This window comes from Pogoniulus pusillus, chromosome 16, assembly GCF_015220805.1.
Source record: "Pogoniulus pusillus isolate bPogPus1 chromosome 16, bPogPus1.pri, whole genome shotgun sequence".
Taxonomy (NCBI): domain Eukaryota; kingdom Metazoa; phylum Chordata; class Aves; order Piciformes; family Lybiidae; genus Pogoniulus; species Pogoniulus pusillus.
In genome coordinates this window covers 7924322-7947878 of record NC_087279.1, presented here as the reverse complement: position 1 = coordinate 7947878, position 23557 = coordinate 7924322, and the positions used below count along the sequence as shown (strand labels likewise).

Sequence of the window (23557 nt, the reverse complement as noted above, 5' to 3'; positions counted from 1 at the left end):
CCCCTGCGACAGGGCTCTCCGCACCTCCGGGCGGGCAGAACCCCCCTGCGGGAGGGCAGAACCCCCCTGCGGGGAGGGCTCTCTGCACCTGCGAGAGGGCAGAACCCCCCTGCGGGGAGGGCTCTCTGCACCTGCGGGAGGGCGCTCGGCGGCTTGCACAGCGGCTTCCCCGCTCACGGTGCTTAGCTCGCAAGCCGCTCTAGAAGGCGGCAGACAGCGAGACGCAGGGCCAAGCTCCTGGATGGAGCCAGGTCCGGCTCAGCCCTGCTCTGCCCACAGCCGCGACCCAGTGGGAGCAGAGCGTGGAGGCCAGGGGTACAGAAACACTTCAGACGAGGTTCTAATGTGCAGCAGCGAGTTGCTGACCAACTGCAGCAAGGCAGTACAGCTCAGACCTGCTCCTTCAGCCGCCGCCCACAGCAGCAGTTGCTTAGTGAAAACAGGGAAAAGCCTCGGACCATAAATACTGGACAGGAAACCGTCAGAGGGTTTAAAAACAGGACATTGTCCCCAAAAGTGAAAACTAGGAGTAGGAAAGCCTGAGTGCAAATGCTGTGGGGCTGAGGCAGGTGAAGTACAAAGAATGGTGGAATCACAAGCACAGAATGCTGGGTGAGAAGGGACCCCAAGGAGCACCTGGTCCAAGCTTTGAAGGCTAATAGTAAAGTGGAAAGCAGCTGGCCCAGCAGCCTGTCAAGCTGGCATTAAAGCTGGCCCAGGTAGAGGAATCCACTGGTTTCCTTGGGAGGTGATTCCAACATCTGACTGTTCTCATGGGGAACATTTCCTTCTGGAGTCCAAGGGAAAGTGCCCCAGCAGCCCCTGTCTTCTCCCTGGGACTCCATGTGAAAAGGGAGTCTTCATCCTCCTGCTAGCCACCTCTGCAGAGTACAGTCTAGAGCTAAATTATGAATAGCCAAAACACCACAAAGTTCATCAACAGCATCTTAGAAGAACCTTACAAAGCCTTATTAAATAATAGAGGTAAGAAATGATTTATTATTTACATCCACAGTGTCCATTTGAAAGAGCACAAGCACGTAAGACACAGGTCCTCCCACACCAGCCAGCAAGTTACACAAGACTCAAGGTAGCAATGTGGAACAAGGCTGCTTTTCTGCAGTACTGCCTGGAACACACGAGGTGCCTGTGTGCCATTCCTCTGCCTGCCTGCAGAGTTGGTTTTTGGAGACAGAACGATGGTGATCATGCTCGTTATGGTCCTCAGGAGAGCTCAGCCAGCCTGGCGATTGTCACAGTTCAAACAGTGACACTTGTTCTGTGTAAACAACCCCCTGATCCCAGAGCTGTAAAATGCTGCTTGAGGATTAAAAGTCATGTGGTTGCAATGATAATCCTCAAAATGAAGGATTTTTATATTCTCAGGGAAGTATTTAGGAACCAAATTTGTCTTCTCACCTGTTTAAACTGAATTTGGAGAGGAGCTCATGTCAGTATATCTCACTGTGGCCTCGAGCAGAAAGCAAAATGTGTCTGAGCACACTGATGCCTAGTTGGACTCCCTGAACTACCTGGAATTGTGCAGTTTAGATCTTCACCAGTCAAGACAATGCCAAAAAGCCAACCAAAAAAGCCCTGCACACCAGCACTTTGGCAGTTAAATGCTACGCTGGTAGGATATTGTGCTACAGATATTCCAGAGTCTGGAATAACAGACACTAGTACTGCTAATATTTCACTGCACAGGCTAAATGGAGAGTCTGGCTGGATCAGTTTGTACACAAAGACACCACAGACACACAGCTTGAACCACCTGGAAAGGTCACTCAGTGTTAAACAAGCCACTCACTTTCCAGTGCACCCAGTGACTAGTGGGACTAAAAGGAGGCTCAGTTTCTGTTGAGGTACTCTCAGTGCAAAATGACCTATATCAATGGCTCTATGTCAGAACACAGGCAAGGTAATTGCCTTCCACCAGAAAGATTTACTGCTGGAAGAAAGGTGCTCTTCGAAGGCACATGCTTTAGCATTCCCCGTCCAAAAAAGTGCTTACAGTACCAAGAGAGGAATACTGCAGCTGTGCCTGAAGGAAGCCACCCTGTTGTTGTACCAGAACCCCACAGGTCTTCACAGTCCCATTGTCAGAGCAGCAAATCCTGCTGAGGAGTCACATTGTAAGGCTAAAGGTAAGAACACATAGCAGTACAGTGCATTCCTGAGGCTTTGGAACTCAACATAAAATACAAAAACACCAACAAAACCAACCCACCCAGTTCTTTGAAATATACAACCCTTCATATTTTTGGCTCATATTTGATCTCGTTTTCTCTACTTCCCTTTTTCCCAAAAAAAAAGTTCATTAAAAAGAAAGTGATTTTTTTTAAACAAAGAAAGTAAATAAAACACTTGCAGCACTCTTGCTTAGATATCACTTCTAGCTGCTTGAAGAGTGCAAGAAAGCCAGCTTAGCATAAACACTGCTTTGTCCAGTCAGCTGAGCATTCACCAGCAGATAAAATAAGTTTTAAGAATATTAAAAAAAAATAATCAAAGAGCTCTAAATAAAAAAAAAAAGTAATTGTGAAGCAAGTAACATTCAAGAGACAACTGGAATTCTATCAAAACTATGGATGTTCTTGAATTTATTGTAGTTGGAGGCACTGAGGATTTATTCTGGTTTGTTTCCCAGCCCTACTGCACGAAGAGGAGTGCTGCTTTAACGGGAACCATAGTCAGTGCTCCACAGCATGGATGACGGGCTTCTGTTCCTGCTGGAGGGCTGAAGGCTGAAGTGATACCCTAAAGGCACAGGAGGCGAAGAGAAACCTAAAATACAGGGGGACAAGAAGGAAAAAAAACCTAACAATCATACTCAGGAGTGGTGGAGGAGGTAAAAGCCAAATAACTGGTCTTTCCTCCTCACAAAGATGTTCCAGTGTCCTCAGCATCTCTGTAGCCTTTTGCTGTGCACTCTCCAGCAAATCCCTGCCCTTCTTAAACTGGGAAGCCCAGAACTGGACATTTTCCCTTCCCTGTCTGTCACAGCAGCTCCCAGCCCACAGACAGCACAGGCTGCAGCTCACTTGGTGTGGAAGGAGCTTCCAGTGCAGCCAGCTGCTGCCCAGCACATCCCACCTGCTCTGCTTTATTTGCCCTAGGCAGGAGCCCAGCTCTACTTTACTTGCCCATGGCAGAAGCCAGACTGTGGCTCCCTCTCCTCTACCCAGCTGCTAAGCTGCATGAATTCTTAACACTTTTAAATCAATCCCTATTTCCCAAATGGCTGAAGCTGGTCAGGAATCTCAGAAGGAAGGTACAAGGGAGGTTGGTTAGGGTGAGGGGATGGGAGGATGGCCAACGAATTTCCCAGGAAGTAGCACAGCACTGGTTGCAACAGAATTCAGGGCACAGGCACCCTCATAGCCACTCCTCCCACAGAACCACTGTGGGAGCTAATAGCTGCTTACTGCTGTGGCTGTGTTGAGGAGATGTCCCTGGGACATACACTGGATGACTCTGCTGCTCCTTCTGCACGAAAGCTGTGTGATAGGCTGCAAGACAGGGCAAAAACAGAGAAAGCAAGCCAGTAAAACACTGACAACAAACATCAGAAATCACTCACTGACATCTCACGCTGCAAAAACTACAGCCAAAAGCACTCCTGCACAATTCCACTCCCTTACCTATCACCAGCACAGACGCCCCTGCTACCAGCGCAAAGAGCGTGAACAACATCACTTGGTAAGAGTCAAGGAAGTGCTGGAACGGACTGGCCCCATCTGCAGAATTCAAGAGAGATAGTACTGAGGTCAATGAGCACCTTCCTCAACCTGCTTTAAGAGTTAACACTTCTTAATTTAAACTGAAATAGCCCAAAGAAGGTTTTTATTTAGAGCAAGTAATTGTTACCATCTTAGATAACACAGCTTTGATTTTACTACTACCAACACAGTCGTCAGGGTGTAACAGATATTCACAATGTCTTCAGTGCCTTTCCTTTCTCAGCCTCAAACTGCTGAGCTCTTTACAAAATAACAAGGCATGCTCAAAAGAAAAGCAGAGCAAAAACCTGGCTTTCAGACACTTTCACACCAGGATATTTATCCCGAGTTTAACAGTGTTCTGGGCTGACCCAAAAGGAAAAGTGGCAAAGCACAATTGTATTCAGGTGACAAGTTCACACAGAAGCACAGACTGCTTTGTGTGGGAAGGGACCTTTAAAGCTCATCCAGTCCAACTCCCTGCAGTCAGCAGGGACATCCCCAGCTACAGCAGGTTGCTCAGAGCCACAAACACCCTGACCTGGAATGGTTCCAGGCATGGGGCATCTCCCACCTCTCTGGGGAACCTGGGCCAGGCTCTCATCACCCTCTATCAACTACTTCCTTCTCTCATGTCAATGGTAAAGTTAACTACCAGCTCAGGTTTTAACCACACTAAAGCTGATGACCTCATGAACATCAGTGGAAATCAGAGGTTTATTCCGGCTTACAAAGTCTGGAGGTAAACTTACGCCTGAGTGGTGCTCTGGTTCTGTCAGACAAGTACATCAGGGTCACTGGGATGGCGATGGACTGGTCAGTCATGGGGCTGGAGACAGTCAAGGCAGTGGATAAGGACTCCTGCCTGGAGACCCCTGGGTCAGACAGACTAACTGTGTAGACTGCATAACTGGGCAGCCCGTAAGACTTCTCCTTCTCAAACACCTTCACTGCTGGTGACCCACATTTCACCTGCCAAGGGAAAGAAACCGACCTGAAACAGCACAGCCCTGGGCCATCTCACAGGCCACGCCTCAGGAGCAGCTCATCCCAGAGAGACACAGCAACTCGTCCCTCAGGAGGAGCTGGCCTTGGTTCTACCTTTACGTGACAGCACTTCCCGCCCGTTTGTTGCCACTGTGGTTTCTGTGGCGCTGGGCTAACCCCACAGCAGCAAAGCTCAAAGCATCCCTCACTGGGCTACTTGAACCATGGGAGGCAAAGGTGGAAGTGGGCAAGAACCTGCCTGTGCTGCTGGGAATCAGGTAGAGTTTGTGCCTCCCTGCCTGTGAGCTGGTTAACACATCCCAGCTAGTGGCCAGGGAAGCCTGGCACACTTCCATTACCCCAGAACAAAAGGAAATACTGAGGAGGTATTTCCAGACCATCTCAGGAGCCCTGTTGGCATGGGCCAGGAGGCCCAGAGAAAGCTGTGTGCGATTGTTCAAAGCACTTTCAGCTGGGATGTGATACTTGCCAGCAACACACTCACCTCCAGAGTATCCAGAATTTCAGTGGCACCAAATATTTTCACCTCTGAGCTTGTCTGAAGATTACTGAGCAGCATTTCGGTTTGGTCAGCATAAAATCCAGGGCTGAATGGCACCTCAGTGCTGGTCTGCTCCACAGAGAAGTGGTTGCCTTGCATGGAGACTGTAACTCTGAGGGAGGTTTTGCTCATGCTGAGCTGCTTCAGCTGCCTGTCAGTAAGCCTGTGCATTGTGATGGAGCAGGTGTAATGGCCTACAGAAACAAAGCAGTCTGAATGTTAATTGCTCCTCTTTAAAGCTTTTTCACCAAGCAAAGATTTCTGTGGTGTCTTCAGAGGAGAGCTAAAAATTGTGGTCAAATTCCACCAACAATCACATAAGCATAAGGGGGTTGGAAGGGACCTCTGGACATCATCCAGGCCACCCCCCGGCTAAAGCAGGAGCACCCACAGCAACTTGCCCAGATCACCATGTCCACAGAAGGAGACTCCACAACCTCTCTAGGCAGCCTGCTCCAGGCCTCCAGCACCCTCACACCAAAGAACTTTCTCCTCTTGTTCAGGTGGAACTGCCTGGGTTCCACTTTGTGCCCATTGCCCCTTGTCCTGGTCAGTGGGCACCACAGAGAGGAGCCTGGCCCAATCCTCTTATCCCCCTCCCTTTAGCTCTTGCTGAGCACTGCGCAGATCTCCTCTCAGACTGCTCTTCTCCAGGCTCATCAGCCCCAGGGCTCTCAGCCTTTGTTCCTCACAGAGATGCTCATCTTCACAGCCTCCCCTGGCAACTTGTTGCCCAGCTGCACTCTCAGGTCCTTCTCCACATAACTGCTTTCCAGCAGCTCACCCCTCACCTCTCCTTATGCCCAGGATCACAACGTTCAGGTGAGTTTGGAAGCTCTCCAGAGAAGAAGACTCCACAACCTTTCTGGGCAGCCTGCTTCAGGGCTCCAGTACCCTCGCAGCAAACAAGTTTCTCCTCCTGTTCAGATGGAACCTCCCAGGTTGCAGTTTGTGCACATTTCCCCTTCTCCTGTCACTCGGCAACACTGACAGATCTGGCCCTGAACTCTTCCCCCCCAGCTTTACCTTCTGCTGAGCATTGGTCAGATCCCTAGTATCAGGTGATAGAACCAGAGGAAATGGCCTGAAATCGTTCCAGGGAGGTGTAGGTGGGAGATCAGGAACAATTTCTTTACTGCAAGAGTGGTCAGGCATTGGAACAGGCTGCCGAGGGAGGTGGGGGAGTCACCATCCCTGGAGGTGTTCAAGAAACATGTGGGCATGGCACCTGGGGACATGGTTTAGCAGCCATGGCGGTGTGGGGTTGACAATTCAACTCCATCTTAGAGAGTGCTTTCAACCCAAACAATTCTGCAGTTCTGTGATAACACTTCCAGGCTTGGAGCTTCCACAACCACTCTGGGCAATCTGAGAAATCTTGTCTCATCTCACCTGAGACTGCTTCAAATCCAGGCTCTGCCATAAAAATCTCTCGTGCTGGGAAGTCAAAGTCATCAGTGGTAAACTCGAGGTGGCAGCCAATCATGGACTGTGGCTGTAACGCAGCGATAGCTTCTGTCTGAGCAGCCGAACACTCCTCTGAGGGGAAGAAACCAAAATAATTAATCTCCACTTCCTTAATTAGAAAATTATAACTAATTGCCTTTTAATTAATTAAAAGCAAACCCATGGCTTGAAACATCAGGTTATTCTGCCACCTTCTGAAACTGTTTGACAAGGTGCTGATGATCCAAAAGCAGCTGGCGACGAGAGGCAGCTGTCCTACCACAGGTCTAATCCCACAGAGACAGGCAAGGAGCATTTTAGATCTTGTGGGTTGTTTAGCTTTTGTCATTTATTTACAGGACAGAATGAAGCAAAGAGAATCTTCAGCTCAGATCTGTCTGTCAAATAACTTCCAAGACTCTGGAGAGTCTCAATTTATGCTGTAGGTTTTGGTAGGCTAATGACTGACACAGTGAGGTTTGGAAAAGTGCTAAGTGCTAATCTGGAAACTAAAGGAGCTGTAATCAAACACAAGACAACTTATTGAACAGAGGACACAATGTGATTCTTCACTTTGGTGTTGATTAGATTTGCTGGCAATTTCTGCAAAAGATTTAAAGGCAGTAACTACCTGAATAAACAGGAACTTGGAGGTGACAGTTGGCATTAAACATACAACCAAGCAGTAAGCTAACTATCTATCAGCTGGGTTTCAATATAATAAGACTTCATTATCATCCTATTTACCTATTTGTCTTAGTTCTGAGATTTTAGTAATGCCCCAAAACACCCTCCAAATCATGTAACATGGCCCTGAGACTCTTCCAGACCTCCTAGGATACTAGCAAGGCACTAAAGGTTCACACAGACCTTGCTACATCAGCTTCACAGACCCTTAAAAACAAACAAGCAACCCAAACCACAGCCCCAAACCTCTCTTAGCATGGACATTCACACATGAAATAAACAATCACACAGAAACACAGCATGAGGGAATTGGAGGTGACCTCTGGAGATCATCCAGTCCATCCCTGCTGCTAAAGCAGGGACATCCAGGGCAGCTTGCCCAGGATCACAGTGTCATAGGGGTTTGGAATTTTTCCAGAGAAGGAGACTCCACAGCCTCTCTGGGCAGCCTGCTCCAGGGCTAAGTTTAACATAAAGATATTTTTATTTATCCTACCATTCAAGTTTGTATTTCTTTCCCCAACTGACACTATCACTTTGGAGGCTGCAGCTCCTTGGAAGCTTGTCTTCACTCCGCTGATGTGCATGCCCTTAGTCTTCTGGAGTGGATTAATTATTATCTGAAAGGATGAAATAAAACTGGGTTTGATAGTCCTGGAACAAAATAAAGGCCAAAGCAGACTGGAGTGTGAAACAAACACACCTCCTGGTAGCTACAGCAGGAGGCTCTGTGAGTTCCTGTTCCTCTTGATAAGCAATTCCACATTTCAAGGCAATTGAAGCTAATAAAATCATTTTTTTGTTTCCAGCCAACCCACGTAAGTTAATCAGCACCAAGCTCGATGCCTAAATTTCATTAAACCAGAATGTCTGCTGCTTCTGTGAGCTGCTGCAGGAATCGTGTCAACACTGTGCCTGCACTGCAAACAAACAACATCGTTTCCATGTAGTGGAGCGCTGCCGATCGGTGAGGCACGGTAAGGCAGTACAGCACTGCCGACAGCTCCCGGTGGTACCTCAGCCTGCACTGCAGCTTCATTCACAAAAGCGGATCCAACGCTGATAAGCATCTGGGAACAACTTAGCCAAGCAAAGGAATCAAAATGTACAACACAAGAGCAGCACAGGCTACAAATAGAAATGAGCAGGCTCCATTTTCCTTCTTCACAGAGGTGGGTAAAAACTAAAGCCCAGCATATTTGGGCAGATTCCAAACCCTCTCCATGTGCTTGCATTTAGAATCAGCATCAGTTGGGTTGGAAAAGCCATTGCAGGTCATCCAGGCCAACCATTCTCTAGCTCTGCCAAGGCTGGGGCTAGACCTCAGCACCACAACTCTCCACCTTTGAAACACCTCCAGGGATGGGGATTCAGCCACCTCCCTGGGCAGCCTGGGCCAGTGTTTGAGAACCCTTTCAGGGAAGAAGTTTCTTCTGGTGTCCAACCTACACTTCCCCTGCTGCAACTTGAAGCCATTTCCTCTCGTCCTATCACTGGTTAGTGGGAGAAGAGACCAACCCCCATCTGGTTCCAGCCTACTTTCAGGGAGCTGTAGAGGGCAGTGAGGTCTCCCTTCAGCTTCCTTGTCTCCAGACTAAACAACTCCAGGTCCCTCAGCTGCCCATCAGCTCTGTTCTTCAGCCCCTTCCCCAGATTCACCGCTCTTCGCTGACCCTGCTCCAGACCCTCAGTGTCCTTCATGGAGTGAAGGCCACAAAACCTAACCCTGTGCTCAAGGTGTGGCCTCACCAGGGCCCAGTTCACAGGCACAATCACTGCTCTGATTCTGCTGGCTGCACCATTGCTGATCCAGTCCAAGATGCTAGTGGCCATCTTGACCCCCTGGACACACCCTGGCTCATCTTCAGCTGGCTGTTGACCAACACTCTCAGATCTTTCTCTGCTGGGCAGTTTCCAGCCACTGAGCCCCAAGACTTGAGCAGTGCAGGGAGGTACTGTGACCCAAGTGCAGGTCCTGGCACTTGGTCTTGTTGAACTTCATCCCACTGGCCTTAGCCATAAATCCAGCCTGCCCAGGCCTTGCCCTGGTTCCAACATCTTCTCACTTTAAAAAGAGTGTTTCTAGATACTGGTAAGACAGCAAGGAAAGAATACATTTTGGTGAGGGTTCCCTGAAGCAAACCCACCCCAGCAGTTCAGGTGGGATCTAGGAGTGCCTCACCTCTCTGTATGTCTTGAGCAATCCTGGAATCTCATAATAAAGAGTGACCACACCAACGTCCCTTGCCACTGCCACACCTGTCTTGGAGTCAACCTGAAGGATGCTGCTTGAAGAAGAGCTCCAGATGCCCGGCAGGCCTAAGAGGACACACCAGTTAGACACTGTTCAGCACAGTTATGCTAACTCTAACCACAGCATTTCATGACCTCACAATTAAACTTAGCGGAGGTGATCAGAGCTCTTTTTATCATTCCCAAGAGCAGTGACATCTGATGCTGAACAAACAGCATCGATCATGCGTTTGCCTTTCCCGAGGCTGCAGGGTGAGAGCTGCCGAAGCAGCGGGGCGGGGCGGCTCACCGTGCTGCGGCGGCTCACCGTGCTGCGGCGGCAGTGTGCTGCTGAGGCAGAGGACGTCTCCGGGCTGCGCCGTGCTGAGCTCAGGCAGGATGCTGTGCTGCACTGGCAGTGCCACATAATCTGCCAGGCTGCTGTGCTCCACGGCCCACACCTTCAGCAGGCTCAGCCCCACGTTCACTGTCTGGATCACAAAGGTGTTGTTCGTGGCTCCCTTCCCCACCTGCACGAGGTCGCCCCTGCAGAGAAAACACCGGAGATCTGCAGGTGAACACAAGGCGGAGGGAGGGGATTCTGCCCCTCTGTGCCACTCTGCTTGGCTGAGAGCCAGCCTGCAGTGCTGGGGCCAGCTCTGGAGTCCCCAAGACAAGGACATGGAACTGCTGGAGCAGGCCTAGAGAAGGCCATGAAGATAATCCAAGAGCTGGAGCACCTCCCATATGGGGACAGGCTGAGAGAGTTAGGGCTTTTCAGCCTGGAGAAGAGAGAAGGTCTCTGGAGAGACCTTAGAGCAGCCTTTCAGTACCTGAAGGGGCTACAGGAGAGCTGGGGAGGGATATTATAGAAGGGCCTACAGTGACAGGCTGAGAGGCAATGGTTTTAAGCTGGAAGACTGTTACACTTGTGTAACTGAGGGATTTTTTTATTCAGCTGCCAGTATGTTTATAGGCAGAAAAAGAGTGCTTGCAAGCATGGCAGCGTGCAATGACTGGGATTTGGGTTGGTCAGCAGCATTCCAGGATTTGAAGAGGGCTACAGGAGAGTTGGAGAAGGACTTTGTACAAAGCTCTGGAGTGACAGCATGAGGGGGAATGTTTTCAAATTGGAAGAAGTTGGATTGAGATTGGATATTAGAAGAAATTCTTCTCCGTGAGAAGAGTGCCAAGGTGCTGGAAGAGGGTGCCCAGAGAGGGTATGAAAGCTTTAAGCCTAGAAGTGTTGAAAAGGAGATTGGCTGGAACTATGAGCAACCAGGTCTAGTAGGAACTGTCTTTGCCCATTTGCAGGGGGTTGGAACTAGCTGATCTTTATAAGGTCCCTTCCAACCCAACCCACACTCTGATTCTATGCTTTTGGATTAAGTTTACTCATGTCATTCTCTTTGCAAGAAAGAGAAGATTTTGAGCTCTTTTTAAGTGGTTGACAATGCTTTGGTTATCTTCTAATGAAGTCTGATAACATAAGGAAAATCTAACCATTTGCTGAGGCAAATCTCATTGCTCACATCATTATGCTGAAGAAATACTGAGGTTCTAAGTATCCTGAGAGCCACTGAGAACTCCCTCCTCATTTTCAGAGCAGGAGAACTTTAGAATGAGGTGGTCCCTCTCCCCTTTTCCTGGGGAGTTAAGCAGCAAAGCCACTGAAAGCCCAACACACAGCTTTCCAGCCATAGCTTCACAAATCTGAATCATATTGGACTGCAAGTTCTGGTATTTGCCCCAGTTCAGCATTCCTAAAGATACTGACACATAGAGCACCTGGCAGTGTCTCCAGCTCAGGGACAGTCTCAGCAGCAGCAGGGCTGGGTCACCACAGTGCTGCACCTGAGGTTAAGGTGCAGTGCTGCTCTCTCTAAGGTTTATGATGAGCCCTGTGCTGAAGAAGCTCTGTCACAACTATTTTAGAAGCTAGGGCACTGTTCTCTCAGGAACCTCTGTATGCTATAGAACACTCTACAGACCATTTTGGTAGGAGAACAAGAAAATGTTGCATTCAATTCCCTTTATCTTCCCCTTTAATTGTGCTCACTGTGTTGTAACTGCCAAGTGCTCTGCAGGAAATGAGCTATGTTACAGTAATGGAATTAATGGTTGTTCACTAATGACCAAAGCAAGCTGGCTTAGAATATTTGTTACCCTCTGAGGCAGAGACCAAAAGGCCTTGGGAGGCTTGACTCTGCTGTGCAGAGGCTGCACAAGCCTAACAAGACAGGTTCTGATCCAGAAGATTCACCACCTTACATAAACCTGAAGTGAGTCAGTGTGCCAGAGCACCAGGAGATGATGCTGGTAGGAGCAGTTGTGTATATAGGCCACTGATGTGTGCAAGCTGATGATTCAAAGTCACTTAAAGCAGAGATGTACCCCAGCAGGTCCCACTGGGAATCATGCTTATCTGGGGAACTTTCCACTTGCTAGAGAATATTGATTGCTCACTGCAACTCTTCTTCTTGCTACAGTGCCTCTAAAGGCTGTGGAGACAAAACCCTTTCTTTGCCAATCCCAGCCCAAGCTGTGTCTTCAGTTGAGGCCTCTGGAACAGTCTTTGTTCCTTGCTGTGGCTGCCCTTTTTTGCTCTCTGTCGTTATCAGCCCTGCCAGAGCCCTACCTGCTGGTTGCGAAGCTGAGCAGGGCGCTGTGTGAATGAAAAGCATCTCCAGAGCTGTCGTGGAAATGCACTGTGAGCCTCAGTGTCACACCCAGGGGGAGAGCCAGCAATGCCTTGCTGCTTGGTGCCTGCAGAAGAGGGCTCATGGAGATTCTCAGGTATGAGATGGGGGAGACCTGTAAAAACATCAGTGACAAGCAAAATTAAATTGCCTTTTTTGGGTACCTCTGTAAAAATGAAGTCATCTGCAGGGCCTCTCATTATGCAAATACACAAAGCTTCCTCTCTGAACCATTTGCTACTGGGCATAAACTTGAACACAGGAATCTCCCTCTCAACACGAGGAAGAACTTCTTTACTGTGAAGGTAGCAGAACACTGCAGCAGGCTGCCCAGAGAGGTGGTGGAGTCTCCATCCTGAAGACTTTCAAGGCCCACTTGGATGTGTTCCTGTGTGATCTGCCCTAGATGATCTTCCTCTGGCAATAGGGTTGGACTGGATGATCTTCAGAGGTCACTTCCAAGCCCTAACACTCTGCTGTTATCAGTACAGTTATTGCACAGGGTCATAGAACATCTGAAGTTGAAAAGGGCTTCTGGAAACTGTCTAGCTCCACTCTCTGCTCCTGCTGGATTACCTTGAGCCATTTGCCCAGAATCACATGCAGGCTGAAGTGAGAATCTCCTGGGATGGAGACAGCACAAATTCTCTGGGCCATTTGTGTCAGTGTACAACAGCCCCCACCGGTAAAAAGTGCTGTCCTATGCTCAGACAGCATTCCATGTGCTGCAGTCCTTGTGCATTCCCTCTTGCCCTGTCTGAGCAAACTCTGGCCCTTTACACCCTCCCAACTGATACTTCTAGGTAGTTTTCTCTGCTAGCATTGGGGATTGCAGCAAGCAGCAGTGCTGTGTAGATTTGACAGGCTGCAGCGTTATCCTGTAGCTTAACACTGCTCAGACTCCCTGGATATGAGAGAGGACAAGTTGCCCTAAGGCTTCTTTCCCACTGTAATACACAGAATGTGGTTGGGTTGCACGGTGGAGTTGGAAGGGATCTCTGGAGATGATCCAATCCAACCCTCTGCTAAAGCAGAAGCATCCACAGCAGCTTGCCCAGGATCACAATGTCCAGAGAAGGAAACTCCACAACCGCTGTGGGCAGTTTGGTCCAGGGCTCCAGCTCCCTCACACCAAACAAGTTTTTCCTTTATCTGGTGCAACCTCCTGGATTCCTCTTGTCCTGTCACTGGGCACCACTGACAAGAGTCTGGCCCCATCCTCTTGCCCCTGACTCTAGCTCTTGCTGAGTGTTGATCAGATCCCCTCTCAGGCTAAAAAGGAAGCTGAACTCCCCAGTTCAGCTAGAGGAACTTGCCATGTACATGAGCATGAGGAGATGAAATGGTGCCTATTTACCCACTTGCCTTGCAGCAGGTGAGGAAGCCAAAATGGAGCACATTGTTTCCAATAGCCTTGGCTCTCAGCGAAGGTTTGCCCGGGGGGGGAAGAAATCCCTGTCAATCATCACAGGCACCACAAACTGCTGCCCTTCACAGAGGCCCATGGTGGCATGACAACAGGGCTCCTAGTGCTGGGCAGAGACAACAGCCACTGCCTTTCCTCTCATGTGCTGGCTGGGTTTTCCATCTCACACTGGGCAGGCAGGCCTTAGTACTGCTGATGCTGTGATGCTGCAGTCAGGCCTGGGTGATGGAAGTGCAGTGCCACAGACAGGCACTCGGAACTGGCACTGCCAAACCCTGACTGGTCAGCAGGCTGCATTCGGTTGCCTCAGCACCATCTCCTCACCCCAGACAGACGTTAGGGATTGCTCCAGAAGGTGTCTGAGATAACCCATTTGTGCACACCCCCACATTCCTGCAGAAACACTGATGAAGGAAGTCTGGCTGAAGGCAAAGACTTCACAACCATTTGTGGTATTAAATAACCTTTTACTGTTCTTGAGCAACTTCTCTAGCAAAATTACCTACTCAAACCAACTCTACCTCTTCTTTCTGTTACAGCTGTTGGAAAATAAATAATGGAAGGACAGAGAAAGCAACCCTCCCTTAAATACACAGAGAAAACTGTTTGAAAAGAAGCCCTCAAGCTTATCTTGTAGGAAAATCCCTTTTTCTTCTGAGCTAAGAGGCTCAGCTAAAATGTAAAACTCTGCAGTCTGAAAATGTATACGTCAGAACTTAGAAGGGAAAGGACAAATTTGGCCTCAGGCAAATACCATCTTTGGTGAGTATGAAACCCCCCACAGCAGTGGCTAGAATATCAGTCTGCCCCACTGCCTCCTCCACAGGCTGAAAGCAGCAGGCAAAACACCACTACCTGCCCAGCTGGCTGAGCTCACCAGCTAACATCACCACCATTTCCCAGACAGACTTTCAAGCTTGCTTTAGTTCATCTCAGAAACTCTCCCACAAGGGACAACTGCTCAGCTTACTGTTGATGAAAACAGCTATTTACTGGTAAAGCAGCTCAGACTTTGACCTATTTTATATTTTATAGCATCACAGAATCCCAGGGGTTGGAAGAGACCTCTAGAGATCATCCAGTCCAACCCCCCTGCCAAAGCAGGATCGCACAGGAATGCATCCAGGTGGGTTTAGAACCTCTTCAGAGAAGGAGATTCCACAGGTTCTCTAGGCAGCTTGCTGCAGGGCTCCAAGAGCCTGCAACAAAGAAGTTTCTCCTCGTGTTGAGGTGGAACCTCCTGGGTTCCAGTTCATAACCATTTGTTCCTTGTCCTATCACAGGTCCTACCACACCACCAAAAAGAGCCTGGCACCTTCATCTTGACACCCACCCCTCAGATACTTATAGACATCCATCAGATCCCCTCTCAGCCTTCTCTTCTCCAGACTAAACAGCCTCAGGGCTTTCAGCCTTTCTCCGCAGCAGAGAGGTTCCAATCCCTTCATCATCCTCATAGCCCCTGCTGGACTCTCTCCAGTAGATCCTGCCTCTCTTGAACTGAGGAGCACAAAACTGGACACAGTATTCCAGGCATGGTCTCAGCAGGGCAGAGCAGAGGAGCAGGAGAATCCCTAGACCTGCTGGCCACATTGAGCCAAGTACAGCTGGCACAGGTGGGTGCTTAGCTTCCCTGCTCAGCAGGCTGTCACTGCCTGCTCCCCCCATCTCCTTGCCTTCCCTAGGACAGTCTTTCTGGAACAAAGCTGGAGGGCTAAGTGTTAGGTGGTGCTGCTGCAGTAATTTGGCTCTTAATAGTGTACAGCTGCAAAGAGCCCAAGCACGAGCTTATGAAAGAAAGGAGATGAGCTCTGCCTTAGGATGACACAACAGATTCACGCTCATCTCCTGCTCTGTCACAAGTTTTTCCACACATGACCTTTAGCAAAACCATTCTAACTCTCTCCCAGCACTTCATGCACACAGTGAAGGCAGCAGCACTGCCCTACCTCAGGAGATTACTGTGAAGTGACAAAGGTGATTTCCAGAAAGTGCTACAGTCCTAGGGAGTGCAGGAAAGCAAATCACTTGTTCAAGATGCTGACCTGAGATGGTTTCCCCTACAAAGAGCTCCCAAGCTGAACACCACAGACTCCACAGTTCTGCAACAGCCTCAGTGAGGACTGAGCTCCAGCACCACAATGTGCTGACTAAATGTCATCTGAGCCAGCCCCACACTCCTTAGACGCCTTTTACTCGCCAGATCCAGCAGAGAAAGGAAGAACAAAGGTCACCTACAAGAGAGCTGTAGACACTCACTGCCACCACCCAGCAGCAGGCCTGCCTCCACTGGAACTAAGACAGCATTTCTTCTTTCCTTCTCCACCCAGGAAGACAGACCTGCATCCGGTCCTACAACGCTGATCACTGTGGTAAAAAACAAACTCCAACTAAAACTAAACCCCCCCCCAAGCCACTTCCCAGGATTTCTAATAATGACCCTCACAACTCAGGCCAAGTCAGCACTTCTTTCCCCTTTAGTTGGGATACAGGAAAGATGCTGACAGTAAATAGGATATGAGGAAGTGGAACAGTGCAGATCTCAAGGCTCACCTTGCCAGACGCAGAATGTTCTTGGCACAAAGACTTTTGAACAGAAATGACAGAATCACAGAATGGTTTGGGTTGGAAGGCACCTTAAAGACCAGCTAGTTCAAATCCCCTGCCATGGCCAGGGACATCTTCCACCAGACCAGGTTGCTCAAAGGCTCATCTAAGCTGGCATTTAACACCCTCAGGCTTGGAGCCTCCATGACTCTGGGCAACCTGTTCCAGTGCCTCACCACCCTTCTTATGGAGAAGAATTTCTTCCTAATATCTGATCTCAATTCAGCTTCTTTCATTTTGAAGCCATCACCCCTCATCCTGTCACTCCATGCCTTTGTCAAAAGCCCCTCTCCAGCTCTCCTGCAGCCCCCTTCATACCTCTACACCTTGCAAAAAAGGTCTCATGTTTTCTTATGTCCCAAGTGTCCAGTCAGTAAGATACATCAGACTTCAGACAACAGCATTCAATTGACAGAAGAAAGATCCTTCACCAGCCTGGTAATAAACTCCTGAGCTTTGCTACAGCTCTGCCCTTCCCTGAAGCATCCACAGGGTAGCCTTGGACATGCTCCTTGCCAGCTCACAGGCAACAGCAGCTAAATGATTGCCTCTGGTAGGAGAAGGTTCCTCACACAGAGACTCTCATATGCAAAATTTGAACTGCAGGGAAGCAGCAGAGAAAGGAAATTCTGGGGCACTGCACAGCTACATCTCCAATGTCATGAAAACCCAGGTTATCACTGGGGTACCTCACAGCAGATGCTGCATTTGTATCTAGCACTCACTACTACTACTTTGTATTTTTCTCTGCTAGCACTGGGGATTGCAGCAAGCAGCAGTGCCGTGTAGACTTGACAGGCTGCAGTGTTATCCTGTAGCTTAACACTGCTCAGACTCTCTGGATATGGGAGAGAACAAGTTGCCCTGAGGCTTTTCTCCTACTGCAACACACAGAATGTCAGCATGGTGGGCTTGGAAGTGACCTCTGGGCCCTTTAGGCCCCTGTGTCTAAAGCAGGGTGACCCACAGCAGCTTGTCCAGGGTCACAATGTCCAGGAGGTTTGGAATCTCTCCAGAGAGGGAGACTCCACAACCTCTCTGGGCAATTTGCTCCAGGGCTCCAGCACCCTCACACCAAGGAATATTCTCCTCTCTCTGGTGGAATCTCCTGGGTTCCAGTTTGTGCACATCTCCCCTTGTTCTGTTGCTGGGCACCAGAGACAAGAATCTGGCCCCATCCTCTTGGCTCTTGCTGAGCATTAATCAGAGCCCCTCTTAGGCTGCCCTTCTCCAGGCTCAACAGCCCCAGATTTCTTTCCTGCTCACAGTGGTGCTCCAGGCTTCTCAAGCATCTTTGCAGCCTCCATTGGACTCTCTCCAGTAGTTGCCTGTCACTCTTGAGCTGGGATCCCAGAAATGGACCCAGCACTTCATATGGGGTCTCATTAGAGCAGAGTAGAGGGGGATGATAACATTACTTGATCTGGTGGCCACACTCAGTGCACTCCATGATGCCATTGGCCTTCTTGGCCACAGCAGCACATTGCTGGCTCATGGGGAAGTTGCTGTCCTCCAGCACTCCCAGGTCCTTCTCTGCAGAGCTGCTTTCTAGTAGATCACCCCTCTCCTGTACTAGTGCAGGGGGTTGTTCCTCCCCAGCTGCAGGACTCTACAGTTGCTATTATTATTAAGCTTCCTGTGGTTCTATTTAGTTTGGTGTGCCAAAGAACTCACTGTCAACTTCTACTTCAGGTCTTTCAGAGGTGAAGTTGATGAAGTGCAGTTGACCATCCCTGTCACAGCAGAGATGCCACGCTGCTAACACACAGCTGCAAAGAAAGAGAGATGGCTTTACCTTAACCGCGGCTACAATGGTCTGGTTGATCCCAAAAGACTCTCGTGAAGTCACTTCAATGGTAGATGACCCTATCAGAGAGCCAGCAGTAAGGAATCCCCTCTCATCCAGTCTCACCACAGGAACTTTATCTGGTCCCTCCAGGATGCGGTACCTCAGTGAGGCAACATGGTCCCTTAAGAGAACAAAGAAAAGAGAGGACAGGAGAGCCCCTTGAATGACTAAATTCACATCAACACCAACCTATCATCCACAGCTACAAGACTGCTGTTTGCTATGTTTCTTCCACATGCCTGCAGTAAAAGCTGACCAGCCTGTGTTTTAGTCTAAGAAAGAAAGGCTGAGGTTGCGAGTCAAGCTCCCTTGGAAGAGCTCTTGGCCGGGCTGAGCCATGTACTGGGTCTGGTTTGCATCCACTGCCTTGCAGCATCACCATAACCTCCTGTAAACATCCATGCAGTGATGGCTGAAGCTACAGTACACAGCTTCTGCTCTCCTTTTTGTGAGCAGCATCTTGAGGAGGATTACTCTGCTAGGGCCAGTGCTGGGACTGGAGAGAAAATCTGGAGAGCTGCAACCAGCTGATCTTTAAGGTGCCTTCCAGCCCAAACCATTCTATGATTCCATGATGTAGCAACTTAATGAAGAATTCTTCAGACAAATTGCTCACAATGGGCAGCAGAACACTGTGGGTACCTGACTACAAATGACAGGGCTCCTGTGCCATTGTTTCAAAAGCAGATGTTGAACGACCATGGCCACTGGAGCTCCAGTGAAAGAAGAAAGTTCTCTTCCCTTAAAAACTAAATGCATCCAAAGCCTCACCCTCAGAGTATATCCTAAGTGCACATTTCTATTGCAGAGAAACCAAATTTCAAAGCTGAATTGAATCTGAAATGTCAGGCTTTGAAAACAGATTATGCAAAAAGGACTTTTTAATCTCAGAATGCAGTCATGGGCTCTGTGCAAGAGACAGAGCAGAGCCTTGATCACTCAGAAAAAACTCCAGTGGAAGCAGGCTACTGCTGTAACCAGTTAAGCATCTTTTAAACCAAGGATCTCAAAGTTCTAACTACTGAATCTTCTAGCTACAGTGCAACTAACAGGAGATTTGACAGAGCCCAGGCGTACAGATAAGCCACTATTAATCACCAGTGACTCTGTGTGCTACGTGGTTGCACTCTGATACTCCAAAAAGTCACTGTGAGAGCTCACTTCAAATGTAACTGCTTTAGGGCTTTGCTAAACTGTTGGCACAACTCCCAGTAGAAAACTGATCACTCACCTGTTTGTCTGAAGTTTAATAAAGGAATTTGGTGACATTAAGATCTGTTCTGCTTCTACTTCTGGAGTGACTAGATGGAGTTTTTCAAACACCTGGAAAATAGAAGGCATTTTATTCTACTGTTGTGTGCAAAGTAATTAATTTCCATTTAGTTCACCTTCACAGCAAAAAAAAAAACCCACCCCAAATAAAGCTGTAATGCACTGAGGTGTTTTTATTTTTACTGTTATAATATATATATATGGTAAAAACAAAAAAGGAAATGAAACATGAATTCATTTTGAATGGGACTGTAGAAGTCTGGTCATGGAGGTGTTGGGTAGAAGGTTGGACTTGATGATCTTAAAGGTCTTTTCCCACCTTAATGATTCCGTGATTCTGCAAATCATTCTGAAGAGCAGTCATTGCTATGGCTTATAGCTACAGTATCCAACAGCATGAAAACCAGAAGGCTTGGCAAGTAAAGGGGTGTTGGAGACTCTCACATTCACCTAAGTTACTTTAGACTGCCCCAGATCTGAGCTCATGAACATAAACTGCACTCCTCATACACTTTTTCCAGTTTTGTTCCACATAAAGGCTACAGCTCCTGCTCCCCAAAAGCATGGTAAGTAGAAACAACCAGGGGATTAGTTTCAGAAGCTAATTCCTGATCCAAATTACTCTGTTTGCTCAGATTCTTCAGTGTGAGGGTGCTGGAGCCTTGGAGCAGGCTGCCTAGAGAGGCTGTGGAGTCTCCTTCTCTGGAGAGATTCCAACCCCCTCCCCCAACACTGTGATCCTGGACAGCGGGTTGCACTGGATGGTCTCCAGAGGTGCCTTCCAACCCTCCCATGCTGGGATTCTGTGAGTGACAAGCTCTAAATCCATGAAGTATCAAGGAGCAGAGGGGAACTACAGCAGCAAAGCTCTTCTGCAGCTCTAGCATTGCTTCTCCCCAAGGTACAAGTCACCACTTCAGGTGGTCTACAAGAAAAAACAAGGCCTGAAATTCATTCAGGCATCACGGCAGTGTGTGGCTGTTCAGCAGACTTGGAGGGTTCTAAACAGCAGAAGGTTATACAAACAAGAGCAAGGCTTAAAGATAAACCATAGCCGAGACTACTCTTTTGCATTTCAAATTCCTCCCTTATACACAAACTTTAATCCAGCTCTGAAGTAGACATTAAAACCTTAACTGTCAGGTGCATCACCATACCTGAATTTGGATTTCATCAGACAGTTCTTCTGCCATGTTCTCAAACTGGTTGGCTGTGGGATCGAGGACCTTCACAACAACTTTCAGGCCTGCACTTCCCTTTTCTCTGCCATAAACATCCATTGCAAAGTTGTATTTTGCAGGAAGCTGAAATGAAGCCTTGGAGAGTAGGAAAGGATTAAAAGGTTACTGACAGAATGAACTGACACTGAGGCAGAGGGGAGACCACCCCCAGTGCTGGCCATTGCCCTGTGGCTTGAAGTCAGTGGAAGCAACAGCTGTGTCTCAGTGGCCATTCCATGGCAGCTTCCTTCCCCCAGAACACACCCATGTGCAAATGCACACACAGAAGGTACCTCGCTGTGCCTTGTCTTGATATCCAGAGTGTCCCTCTTGGTGACAGACCAGTGGAATGTTAGCCCTGGCACAGCACTGCCAAACGAGAAAGGAGTCTGACTGCTGGTGATGCCCATCACGTAAACTGGCATCTAGGAACAGACAAAAGCAACCTTCTTACAGACTTCCATCATGCTAACCAGACTTGGCACAGAGCAAACACAATCAAACTGCACATTCCTTGAACCACAAATGGTATTTCTTACAAAGAGAATGGTTTGCTGCTGGACTGCTCAGAGGTTACCTGCTCCAAAGCCCCTGCCATGGGCCAGGACACCACTCAGCTAGACTTGGCTGCTTGAGGCTTCATCCAACCTGGCCTTGAACACCTCCATCCACAACCTCTCTGGGCAACCTATTCCAGAGTCTCACCACCCTCGTACTGAAGAGCTTCTTCCTAAGCTCCAGTCTAACCCTGCTCTCCCTCAGCTTCAAACCATTCTACCTTGGCCTGTCTCTAGACACTCTCACGAGAAGTCCCTCTCTAGCTCTCCTGCAGGATGCTTTCAGGTACTAGAAGGCAGCTCTGAGGACCCCCTGTACTCTTCTTCTCTGCAGGCTGAACAACCTCAGCTCCCTCAGCCTGTCCTCATAGCTAAGGTGCTCCAGCCCTTGGAGCCCTTTTCTCCTATTCTGATGATCTTCAAGGCCCTTTCCAACCCATTTTCTGCTCAAATGATCTGCCATGAACGGTTGAAGTATGCAGGTCATCATTTTAACACACAGCCACTAACCTGGGTACCTGTTTTCATCCGTGTGATTGGTGCATGAATCCTGACAGCTGACAGCTGCACCACTTCAACTTCCACTTTGTCCTGAAAAGGGGGAAGGGAGGACACTGTAAGTCACCCTCAGGATATCTTCACTGTTTTGCCATTATCTAATCACTGTTGCCATGTGATGTTCATGTGGCTTCACAAAGACAAGAGAAATGGGCATCATTCAGCAGGACTGTAAAAGAACTCCAGAAACATCGAGTTTTCACTGACAGGCACTTAAAATGCTACAGAAATTAATAAAAACCATAAATGAAGGAAATGAGAATGGTACCAGCAGCATGTAGGACAGTCAAGAACAGGATGCTAGGTGTGACACACTGATGTTTCCTCTCCACAGATCTTGACATTCCTGATAGATTTTAGTCCTACTGTGCACCAGGGAGGCAAGGTCAGACCTAGACCTCATGGGGCAGTAGCTTTCAAGATCATTCTGGCTCCTGTCATAGCATTAGGACAGACAAAGCACAGAGAGGTTTTTTTAACAGAAAGATCACTTTGCCTCCTCTTGGCCTGTGGTGACATCTTACAAGCAGCAGAGCTCTGTGGTGTGCAGCAGCTGTCCTGCCTTGACCTCAGACAAAAATCCCAGGAGATCTGGCCCAAGTTCTGCTGTTCTGAGTCTCACCCAAGTTCCAGGCACCTGTTCACCCTTTAGAGGCCTGCTCAGCAGCTTCCTCATGCTCAGCTAGCAGAAATTACCTGGACATAGATTCGGATGGAGTGACAGGGAATGAACATCCTAGACTGCCTCAGGAGGCACAGGATAGCTTTTGACAAAGCCTGCCCAGGGCTTCAGAGCCAGTGCATGTGAGGCAACAGCTACCTTCTGACTTCTCCTGACACTACTCAACTGTAAGCTGAAGCAGCCAAGGAGAGCTTTCTGCTGCTTTGGAAATGCTTCTTTAGATAGGCTTTTCTAGATTAACTGATCAGTCATAAAGATACCAGGCTGCTAATAAAGTCTTCCAGGGTTCTCAGCAGAACTTTGGTTTAAGGCACAGCAAGGTTTAGCCATCTGTTTGAATTATCAACCTGGGCCAGCACAGGCTGAGGTCACATTTCTTATCTCCTGAAGGAAGCCAGGGAAGCAGTCAAGGTAACATGACTGATGGAAAGAGACTGCACCCTTCTGAGGTCCAGAGAGCCTCTTTCAGCCCCATGCAGCATCATGAAGCATTACCTGAGACACCACCACGAGCTTCCCTGTCTCTGCATCAACAGCCTGCACCACTCCTGTCACTGTGCCGTTGCCAAGGGCCACTCCTCTGACGAGTCCAGAGCTCTTCACCGAGGCAATCCTCTCATCGCTGATGGAGAAAATGATGTTGGACTGGGGTTGAGGGCCTCCTTCTGAAGTGATCTGTAATTAACAGCACACAGAGCACCTCAAGTTAACCCAGCAGATACTTCTTCTGGTGCATGTCACACAGTCCTTGCTCAGCACCACTGCATTCTCAGTAACAAAAGGCTGTCTGAATCCTCCCAGGACATCTTGGGGCTTATTTCTCCTTGAGTGATGATGACTGAGCTACGCACAAAAGTGCACTTCACAAAATGGAAAAGGGCCATGGAATGTCCAGTCCAGGAAGTTTCAGAGCAGTTTACCTCCCTTTCTTCTCACCATACATGGTTTGGTTCTGTGTTTCAGTCTGCAGAACTGGGTCACTAGGCTGTGCTTCCTGGAGGTGACAGACTTATTAACGTTGGGTTGCTATTTCCCACTGGAAAAGCCGAAA

General features: G+C 48.6%; 1 protein-coding gene across 1 annotated transcript in view; it reads right to left on the bottom strand.

Annotated features, from left to right (window-relative positions):
- Positions 1-968: 968 nt before the first annotated feature.
- Positions 969-23557, bottom strand: part of NUP210 (nucleoporin 210) — a 71016-nt gene continuing 48427 nt past the window's right edge. The window contains exons 25-40 of the mRNA XM_064156309.1: positions 23002-23181; positions 21777-21857; positions 21003-21134; positions 20647-20805; positions 19449-19540; positions 18164-18338; positions 12275-12450; positions 9965-10182; positions 9587-9723; positions 7901-8024; positions 6664-6810; positions 5215-5465; positions 4475-4694; positions 3645-3740; positions 3429-3512; positions 969-2787 (exon numbers count right to left, since the gene is read on the bottom strand). Of these exons, the coding sequence (XP_064012379.1) occupies positions 2678-2787; positions 3429-3512; positions 3645-3740; positions 4475-4694; positions 5215-5465; positions 6664-6810; positions 7901-8024; positions 9587-9723; positions 9965-10182; positions 12275-12450; positions 18164-18338; positions 19449-19540; positions 20647-20805; positions 21003-21134; positions 21777-21857; positions 23002-23181 (2382 nt within the window). The 3' untranslated portion in view covers positions 969-2677. The remainder of the gene's footprint in view (positions 2788-3428; positions 3513-3644; positions 3741-4474; positions 4695-5214; positions 5466-6663; positions 6811-7900; positions 8025-9586; positions 9724-9964; positions 10183-12274; positions 12451-18163; positions 18339-19448; positions 19541-20646; positions 20806-21002; positions 21135-21776; positions 21858-23001; positions 23182-23557) is intronic.